The following is a 10,260-nucleotide window of genomic DNA, read 5'->3' as shown; positions in this document are numbered from 1 at the left end:
CCATGGGAACCTGGAGCTAAAAAGTAGAACTAAGTTCGTGGTGGTCAAAAAATGAGGAAGAGAAACCTGTATTTACATAATGTTCATCTAATGCCAGGAATTGGGCTAGATTTATGTGCATAAAAACTTTGCTCTTGAATTTATTCAATCTACTTAATTTGGTAACGTTGGTATTAGTACTTCCATCTTACAAATGAGAAAATTAAGCTGTAATTAACTAAAAATGCATGCTTATCAAAGATCTCAGAATGAAGAAGCAGCAGTTTCCAGTGACACACGCCCTTAAACTTAGGCACTCAGGAGGCAGGGGCTAGGGAATCTATGTGACTTCAGAGACAGCCTGGTCTACATAAAACAGTTCAGAACGACATAGTGATCCTGTCTCAAAAAAAAAAAAGCATCAGTTGAGGATTTAAGATCGGGGTCTGGAATGGTTTCAGAATCTGAATTCTAGCTATTATACGTCACTATTCAAAAACCATCATGGGTATCACCCTGAATGAGACAAAATGGTAATCAAAATTGTCACACATGATCCTCAGAAAAACTGGAAGCTATGAAGTCTTTGGGGGATTGCTGACGCTAGTACAAAGGAATATACCCAGATCTACGTATGCCCAGAAATGTCCCAATGTCCACTTGGAAATTCCTCAAAATGATGCCCTGATCCAAGATGGCGTCCCAAATTGCCCTTGTTAAAGATGGCGCCGAAGAACGCCGTTTCTCCCCCTACTTCCTTTTAGCGGAACTAAAAAGGCTCCGCCTAGCACCAAGATGGAACTACAGTTTAGACTTTTTTCTGGTTCTTGTTGAAAAAGCTGGAACTCTAGCGACGTCCCCAAGGATACTGCTTCTCTTCGGGGCCCGTAAAAAACTCGCATCCCCACGCCGGCTTTAGCGCGCCTCGAAGTTCGAAGCGAACGGAAACCGGGCGGTCCTGGGAATCCAGCGGTCGGCTGGGCAGGTCGAGGAGATACACTTCCGCCCCTCATCAATATGGCTGCAGGCTACGATTGCGCATGAGCAGTTGTCTATGGAGAGACCTAGATCCAAAGAGGGAGAACGCTGCCGGGGGAAATTGGCGACTAAAGCGGCCTGGGTCGGTGAGTGCCTGGGAGCCAGCCGGCGTCTGGAGACGAGGTGGAGCGGCCAGGCGGGGCAGCTTTGGTGTTGCTTCATTGTGTCAGGCCAGGCAACGCCTGGGCACGGAGCCTTTGTTTTGGGGGAGGGGGCCGTAGCCAGCTCTTTATCTCCTGCCCTGCTTTGTGGGCCGAGCTCGCTCCCCGCGCCGGAGAGCACACGTCCCACCCTCTCCGCAGGCCTGGAGAGGTCCCCGGTGTCCTTTTCCGTCTCCTCTGCGGAGCAGCCGCGGCGCGGGGCGAGCAAGGCTGGGCCGGCGGGGTCAGCGCGCGGGCTTCGGGGCTCGCGCCTGGCGGGTGCTCGGCTCCCCAAGCGCCTCCTTCTAGTTGGTGGGCCTGCAGGGTGACGTCTCGTTCTCCGGCCAGGTTCTGGCGCCTGAATTCTTTCGGAACTTTATCTTTTTTTGTTTGTTTGTTTGTTTGTTTGTTTTGCCTTTGCGTCCGTACTTGGCGAGGGCGTTTGCTGGGCCCGCCTTTTGAGCGTGCAAACCACAACACCCTATGCTGATTTCCGTGTCACTTATTCTTAATGCTCAGGAAACGCTTCCGGATGTCCAACCAAGGTTTGAGTAAGTAGCCTAACGCGGTTGCTGGGTGGCCTCAGAAGTTGCACTGTCTGACGGTTGTGGGTTATACAGTTACCTCCTGTGCCTGGCCTTCTCCCTTGCCGCCTCCTGCAAGCCATGCAACTAGCTTCGGAGGTGCCCTTCCTCATGGCGTTTGAGGATGGAGACCTAGTGGTCCCTAAACACTGCCTCCCTTTGCAGCCTTACTTTGGACAGGCAGTTTCACTTTCAGTTCCTCTTTGTTGTTGTTATTGTTACCATTTTCTTTGCACGCGGGCTTTCTAAAGTGATTCATCCGCTAAAGATTTTCTTTGGATTAGCAAGGTTTGGAGGACCTTATTGGTAGAGAGTTTACAAAAATCTTGCTGAGATTATTTTTATTGCGTTGTACTGTGCAGCTGTTTCTGGAGGCATCTGTCTGCACAGTTCTTTGTTTTTCCGGTTCCCTGGCCGGGTGTCAAGAGTTCTAAGGCAGAAACATTGTAGATGGATTCCTCCCCCATTGTCTTTTCTCCTTCAGAACCCTGAGCCTGGATTCTCCCCCCAACCCCCCAGGCTTAGTTGATTTGGAGTTGTCATGGCAACATTTTAGCAACTGTGTTTCTCTACAGGAAGTCTTGATGAATAAAATAAAGAAGCCTTGAATATGTTGCACTTGGGCTTTAGAGCTGGTAACAGATGCTGTAAATCTGGACTCCCCCAAACCAACAGCCCTGACAGTAGAATGGTGCCCAAGAGCCAAATCTAGGTTTTGTGGTTCCTGATGATTTTCCAGTGGCAAAAAGAGGTTCCGGTTTTCCCTTTAAACTTGAGGACTGGAATTTCTTTTTTTCTTGTTATTTTATTTTGAGACATCTCACTTTTGATGATCTTCACATTTTGGAGGCTCTCACTATATAGAGCCCTGGCTGTTTTGGAACTCAGTATGTAGATCAGAATGTATTGGAACTCAAAGAGATCCACCTGCCTCTGCCTCCTGAGTGCTGGGACTAAAGGCGTGCACCAAAACGTGTGGTGTGGACTAGAATTTCTTTAGTTTTTCCAAGACAGGGTTTCTCAGTGTAGTCCTGGAACTTACTCTGTAAACCAGGCTGGTCTTTAACTCAGAGATCTGTCTGCCTCTGCCTCCCGAGTGCTGGAATTAAAGGTGTGTGCCATCAACACCCAGAATCAGGGAACAGGGTGGGTGTTATTTGATCGTGGTGGTCTAATATGGCCCTGCTAATCCTATGAAACTGCTGTCGTAGCAGACTATAATAGCTTTAGTAATAATTCATAATTGCTTCAATAATGCACCTTGAAACACATTATTTCTCAGCCTTCCAGTATAATTATCTCCTTCCTCTCAGAGTTTGAATGACTAAGGAGGAACGGCCAGGTGGTGGTAGTGCATGTGTTTAATCCCAGCACTCTGGGAGGCAGAGACAGGCAGGATTTCTATGTTGGAGGTCAGCTTGGTCTACAGAGTGAGTTCCAGGACATCCAGAGCTACATAGAGAAGCCCAGTTTTAACCAAAACCAAAAGAAAAAGAGCAAAGAATATTATTTTAAAAGTTGCTTTTAAAAAAGTTCTGGTACGCCGGGCGGTGGTGGCGCACGCCTTTAATCCCAGCACTCGGGAGGCAGAGGCAGGCGGATCTCTGGGAGTTTGAGGCCAGCCTGTTCTACAAGAGCTAGTTCCGGGACAGGCACCAAAGCTACAGAGAAACCCTGTCTCGAAAAAAAAAAAAAGTTCTGGTGTGTGTGTACATACATGCATGTGGTCTGTGCACCTGTGGAGGTCAGAGCAGAGCTTTCGGGACTTAGTCTTATCTTTCTTGGTTTTTCAAGATAAGCTTTCTCTGTAGCTCTAGATTTTAGTAGGCTTTGACCGCCAGCCCCCAATCATGACACAGAAATTTATTATAAGTTATGAATGTTGGGCCTTATCTTATGCTTGTTTTTACTTTCTTAACTCTGTGTGTCTTTTACATCATGTATCTTGATCCCCTTTATTTCCCTATCCCTCTGAATCTGCCCTCTGCCCCGCACCCCTCCACAAATAAAACAAAATTTCAGAGGAAAGGGGGGAAAAATTAAAAATCTCATCATGAAAGCTTCAGTGTAACACAGTGCGTCACACAGTACACCCCTTTCCCAAGTATCATTCATTGCTTCACTTGCAAGTGTTCATTGCAGAGAGTCATTAGTCTGGTGCCCGGCCTCTGGTTTCTACTATGCTCTTGATGCTGGGCTCCCACTGGAACTTCTCTTGGTTATCCTGCTGTTGCTCTGTGTTGTGGAGATCCTGCAGTTTGGGGTCTACAGGTTAGGTCCCTTTACGTGCTCCAGCAGATCATAGATGAGGTGGATGAATGTTGTGTATCTTATTTTGCTTTTTCCTCTGTGTCTGGCTGGTTGGCAGTGCCTGGCTTCTGGCCCTGGGTGTGTCCTTCTCTTTCTCCCTTATTCTCTCTTCTCCAAGCCTAGATTCCTCTTCCTCCTTATTCTATCATCTGCCTGCCAGCCCTGCCTATCCCTCTACTGCCTAACTATTGGCCGGTCAGTCAGGTCCCTTAGGCAGGCAAAGTGAAACAGCAACACATCTTTACATCATTAAACAAACGCAGCATAAATAAATGTAACACATCTTTGCCTAGTTAATGTAATATTGCACATCAATAGATGTCCTGGAACTCACACTGTAGCCCAGGCTGGCCTCGAACTCACAGCAATCCTGCCTCATTTTACCTCCCCAGTGCTGGGATTAAAGGTGTGGACGTCTACTGCCCAGCTTGCTAAGCCGTCTTAACAGCCTGATTTTTCTCTTTGGTTCAGAGGACAACTTTAGGGTGTCGGTCCTTGCTACCTTGTTGGAGACAGAGTCTCTTCACTGCTGCATTTGCCCCCCGGCTTCCAGGGATTCCCTTACCTCTCCTGCTCATCTGTCCATCGAGGCGTGCTGTGACTTACAGGTGCTCACGACGGCGTCCCTGCTCTCACCGCTGCGCCCTTTTCTTGTGTAGGTTTAGGTTTCCATTCCAAGTGCTTTTGTCCCTGAGCCATCTCCCAGTTTATGGTGTTTTGTTTGTTTGTTTTTGTTTTTGAGACAAGTTCTTGTAGCCCAACCTGGCCTAAGACTTGCTTTGCAACCCAGGATAGCCTTAAATTCCTAATTCTTTTGCCTCAACCTCCTAAGTATTGGGATTACAGGCATGGGCAAGCACACCTGGTTCTTTCTCTCCAAGGTCTCATTCTGTAGCCAAAGCTAGCCTCAAACTTGCACCAATCTTCCTATCTCATTCCCTTGCGTGTTAGGATTCTCGGAGTGAGCACCGTGTCTCATGAGAATTGCTTTTCAATCACTGCAGGCCAGCCCTTGCCATCAGAATTGGGGAAATTGGCTGTCCTTTGCAGATAATTAGTTTATTTTCCTGGCTGTGTCTTCTTGGAGCCTAGGTTCCAGAACTTGGAAAATTGTTCAGTTGCCTGGCCTCACTGTTAACTATAATTTCCACCAGGATTTAGCTCTCAGACCTTTCAGTCAGGAGATACGAAGATTTCCAAAAGGATACCAGATCCTCGGATGAGCTCCCTCACAGAGAGATGAAGGGGTAAGTGGACAAGTGGCGTCTGGGATGAGAGAAGGATGACCATGGGGAATGCAAAGTGGCTAAGAGTTTAGATTCAGACAGAACTGGATTTGGGTCCCCCAGCTCCATTACTCACCCGCTCTGTGATTTAGTTTTAACTGTAAAGTAGGTATTATTATTGATTTCATATGTTGTTATTAGTATCATCCATTGGGCGGTAGTGGTGCATGCCTTTAATCTCAGCACTTGGGAGAGACAAAGGCAGGCTGATCTTTGAGTGTGGGGCCAACCTTGTCTACAGAACAAGTTCTAGGACAACCAAGACTACACAGAGAAACCCTTTCTTGAAAAACCAAAAAGAAAAAAAAAGTTATTATAGCCTAATTCTATGTACATAGCAAACACTTAGTTCACTAGTTTTTTTTTGTTGTTGTTGTTGTTTATTTCATTTTGTTTTTGAGACAGAATATATCTCTACATAACCCTAACTGTCCTGGAACTCACTATGTAGACCAGGTTGGCTTCAAAAATCACAGAGATCTGCCTGCCTCTGCCTCCTGAGTGCTGAGATTAAGGGCGTGCGCCACTGTGACTGTCGTTATCTAACCTGACCTAACATCTGTTGTGGATGCTCGTGAGTTTGGGAGCCGTGTTAATGAGCTTCTCACATCTTCTCTTTGTTTTTGTTTCACCACAAATAGGCAGCAGAAAACAGCTGAAACCGAAGAGGGGACGGTGCAGATTCAGGAAGGTGAATGCTAAAATCAAGACCATGCACCCATTGTAGCCTCCCTCCCTCCTCAACTGACTGGCCCATCTTCTGTGTACCACGGGTCTTTTAAGTGCGATGCAAGTAGAACAGGGAGAAAGGCAGTTAACTCATAGATCTTTCTTTACCTCTTTTCTTTTTTTTAAATTGATTTTATTGAGCTCTACATTTTTCTCTGCTCCCTTCCTTTCCCTTCCTCTTCAACTCTTTCCAATGTCTCCATGCTCCCAGTTCACTCAGGAGATCTTGTCTTTTTCTACGTCGCTCTTTGCCTCTTTTAATTTAGGTGCAGTGGCTACTGGAGAGGACCCAACTAGTGTAGCCATCGCCAGCATCCAGTCAGCTGCCACTTTCCCCGATCCCAACGTCAAGTACGTCTTCCGAACTGAGAATGGGGGCCAGGTAAGGGAGGGGGCCAGGTGACTGCAGATGTTACCTGGGCTTGGGCTCAAGGGAGGTGCCTGGACACATTTGGGGAGCTGTGACTTGGAGAATGAGATGGAACTGTACTATTGGGGTGAAATGTTGATAGGAGGCTAAGATAGAGGTTGGTGTGGGGCTGGATATGCGAAAGTCTCAAAATGAGGAAAGAAGGGACAAATAGCTGAATCTGCTTTTGAAAGGTCCCTGGGACTCAATCCAAGAGGCACTTTTTTTTAATTTTTAATTTTTTTTGTTTTTTTTGTTTCTGAGACAGGGTTTCTCTGTAGCTTTGGAGCCTGTCCCTGGGACTAGCTCTTGTAGACCAGGCTGGCCTCGAACTCACAGAGATTGGAGTGCTGGGATTAAAGGCGTGCGCCACCACTGCCCGGCCCAAGAGGCACTTTTTGAGAAGGCCTAGGATTCTGGATACTTACTCTTGTCTTTTCTTCCCACCCCTCACCCCTCTTCATTGCTTCTAGGTGATGTACCGGGTGATCCAGGTGTCTGAGGGGCAGCTGGATGGCCAGACAGAAGGCACTGGTGCCATTAGTGGCTACCCTGCCACTCAGTCTATGACCCAGGTATGGGGATAAGCTGTGAGAGGACTAGAGAGCTCTTAGCACTAAGAGAAGCTACGGAGCCAATAGGAAGGAAGGGTGGGGTTAGAACAGTGGGATGCATCGGGGACTGGATTCAGATGTATTTAACCTTCTGACTACAAATTCCCAAAATGATTGTTTATAAATGTTTGTTTTCATTTAAAGGGGGGATTAATTATAAATGATTAATGGTCATAGTTAATCTCTTTTAAGAAAGGGGGGAATATAATATAGAAATGATACATTACACTGGTATGGACTTTGGTTTATTGATACAAATTTACGGTCAATTTTGTTATATGTATATTTTGACTTGTATTAAAATTATAAATCATCATTTATAATAGTCAAACTTGTCATTTAAGTATTGTCATTGAGACATGTCTCTGTCATCTACAAAGATCATGCCCATGAACAACGCAGTTGGGGCTGGAGAGATGGCTTAGCAGTTAGCAGCAGTTCTGAGCACCTTTTGCTTTAAAGAGAACCTGAGTTCAGTGCTTAATATCTGCATGGTGGATCACAGCCATCTGGTTTCAGGGTATCAAATATCCTCCTGCCTCCTCGGGCAAAAGGCATACATATAGTATACATACATACAGGCAAAATACTCCTACATATAAAAATAAGTCTTAAAAGACTCACACAATTGAATTAAACGATTCATATTTTAAGTAAGGATAGTTTTGTGTTGGGTTGCATTCATAGCTATCTTTGGCCACATGTGTTTCTCCTTCCTTCTGGTAAGGGATAGAAACTTCAGGGTGATGGCGTGGAAATATGTCCCTGCCTGACTGGACTCTGCTCTCACTTCCCTTCTCAGGCAGTGATCCAGGGTGCTTTCACCAGTGATGATGCAGTTGACACGGAGGGAACAGCTGCTGAAACACACTATACTTACTTTCCCAGCACTGCAGTGGGAGATGGGTCAGGGGGTACCACGTCTGGGAGTACCACTGCTGTCGTTACCACCCAGGGCTCAGAGGCACTGCTGGGACAGGCAACCCCTCCCAGTACAGGTGAGAATGGCAGCCAGAGGGGCTACTGTGGGATGTGGCTGGGGGCTCTGGGCCCTAGCACTTGACTTAGTGATTCTAAGATCAAGGTCACTGGGTGGTGATCGCACACACCTTTAATCCGGGCACTCAGGAGACAGAGGTGGGCTGTTAGAGAGTTTGAGGTCAGCCTGGTCTACAGAATGAGTTCCAGGACAACCAGGGCTTCACAGACAAAGCATGTCTGAACCTCTCCCTCTGCAAAATCAGGGTATATAGTGAGTCTGAGCTGCTTTACCAGCAGGTGGTAGTATGTTCTCAAAAGGGTCCTAAGGTTTTGGTGAGGCTCCTGGCTCTAGGTCCTGACAAAAACCTAACTCACGCCGTCACAGGTCAGTTCTTTGTGATGATGTCGCCACAAGAAGTACTGCAGGGAGGGAGCCAGCGTTCAATTGCTCCCAGGACCCACCCTTATTCCCCGTGAGTGACCTTATCTCTCCTTAGTCGTTTTGAGTGATTTTAATGCCTGCTAAAGATTGTGTAATTCTTCATCCTAAACAGTCTTTTTTGCTTGTTTATCTTTAACTTGTCACCCTGGCCTCTACCTTCAGGAAGTCAGAGGCTCCCAGGACAACTCGGGATGAGAAACGCAGGGCTCAGCATAATGAAGGTAGGGAGTACCCAGGTGTGAAGCTGGGCGCCACCTGAGTAGATCTGGGAACTGCAGGGATGTGTGAGGGGGGCAGGGCTGCTCATCTTTCACAGAGTCACTATGTCCTCCACTTTGCCCCACAGTGGAGCGCCGCCGCCGGGACAAGATCAACAACTGGATTGTGCAGCTGTCCAAAATCATCCCAGACTGCTCTCTGGAGAGCACCAAGTCTGGCCAGGTCATGGAAAGGCCCTGGTAGCAGGGAGGAGGCTAGAGTTCTGTCTCCTGGCATTATTTTCAGAAACGGTGGCGAGTAGTGTTCACGGCAGTCCACTTTTCCTCATACTCTCTGAGACAATTGTCACCACTCTGAGGGACATAGGCTGGAAGTATGAGTGTGCTCTTGGACAGAAAGCGGGGTGTGTTAAGCCTTTGTCCTCATTTTGTTGACTTTGCCTTGCAGAGTAAAGGTGGAATCCTATCCAAAGCCTGTGATTATATCCAGGAGCTGCGGCAGAGCAACCACCGGTTGTCGGAAGAATTGCAGGGGTTAGATCAGCTGCAGCTAGACAATGATGTGCTTCGGCAACAGGTCAGACAAATGCCAGGGCAGGCCCCTTGGCAGCCCTGTAGCCACTGACCCAGTTTGGATTCCCTAGAAAACACTTCACATTGCCCTCCTCAGCACTGGGTGTGTGACTGAATTTCTGCTTAGCAGTATCAGGTTTTTTTTTTTTGTTTTTTTGTTTTGTGTTTTTTCCTATCCATTCCCCTTACTGCCTCCTTTCTGTGCAGGTGGAAGATCTTAAAAACAAGAACCTGCTACTACGAGCTCAGTTACGGCACCATGGATTAGAGGTCGTCATCAAGAATGACAGCAACTAACTGTGGGGATGCAGGGGCTTTGGGCCCTAGAACTGCAGAGAGCCCGGGAGCAACAGGCTGATCCCACGCCCCTTCCCTTCACTGCCAACTTCTGGCATGTAGGGGGGAGTCTGGCAAGCGTGTGTGTTAAAACACGAAGTGGACCTGTCCTGACAGTCTCGCCTGCTCCCGCTGTGTGGTCCCCGGGCCCTGTGCTCCTTTGCATACTGCATGTCCCGTATCCATCGACACTGGACACACGAAATCTGGGCTTGCCTTGTGCTTGCTTAGAGTGCCCAGCAGAGGGTCCGTGGACACTCTGTGGGTTTAGCACTTCTACTGGTTCTTCCTTTCCCTGGAGCAGGAGCTAAGATATGCACCTGGTTACTCTGGGGAGCAGGCTTATTCGGAAATGGGGAAGGATGCTAGGTGGCTGCTAGCCCATGAGTAGTCGAGGGGCCAGTGTGCAGCTGGGGCCTCTGCAGAAGTCTCTGAAGCCAGGGAGAAAGATAGGCAGGGGCTCACCGAGAGCCTTCCCCTTCTGGGGGTGGTTCTTTTTATTTCTTTTCTTTTTTTTTTTTTTTTTTTAAAGATAAAATTGTTTAGATCCACAGTTGTCTGTTTTCCTTCTTTTGTGGGGTTCTGGGGGAAGGGAAAGTGCATGTTACCCTTTGACCAGTA

The 10,260-nt window shown here is 47.5% G+C and overlaps 1 protein-coding gene across 5 annotated transcripts; it reads left to right on the top strand.

Moving 5' to 3' along the window:
- Window positions 1-825: 825 nt before the first annotated feature.
- Window positions 826-10,186, top strand: Usf1 (upstream transcription factor 1). Of its 5 annotated transcripts, none has more exons than XM_041643485.1 (12): window positions 826-1,103; window positions 4,523-4,706; window positions 5,206-5,298; window positions 5,979-6,028; window positions 6,333-6,448; window positions 6,949-7,050; window positions 7,892-8,087; window positions 8,456-8,543; window positions 8,675-8,733; window positions 8,859-8,953; window positions 9,179-9,307; window positions 9,511-10,186. In XM_041643485.1, exons 3-12 carry the CDS (start codon window positions 5,291-5,293, stop codon window positions 9,598-9,600), a joined length of 933 nt encoding a protein of 310 aa, XP_041499419.1. In that variant the 5' UTR covers window positions 826-1,103; window positions 4,523-4,706; window positions 5,206-5,290; the 3' UTR covers window positions 9,601-10,186. The 5 variants fall into 5 exon arrangements, with proteins under 5 accessions (XP_041499419.1, XP_041499418.1, XP_041499422.1 ...); XM_041643484.1 differs by having other exon boundaries at window positions 827-1,103; window positions 4,523-4,659; XM_041643487.1 differs by lacking the exon at window positions 826-1,103 and adding an exon at window positions 1,129-1,708 and having other exon boundaries at window positions 4,523-4,659.
- Window positions 10,187-10,260: the final 74 nt, after the last annotated feature.

The sequence above is a fragment of the Microtus oregoni genome, unplaced genomic scaffold (assembly GCF_018167655.1).
Source record: "Microtus oregoni isolate MIOR12 unplaced genomic scaffold, Mior012 000086F_ref0000336, whole genome shotgun sequence".
NCBI classification, from domain to species: Eukaryota; Metazoa; Chordata; class Mammalia; order Rodentia; family Cricetidae; genus Microtus; species Microtus oregoni.
Note: the sequence above shows the minus strand (reverse complement) of the source record. Positions and strands in the feature narration are given on the sequence as shown.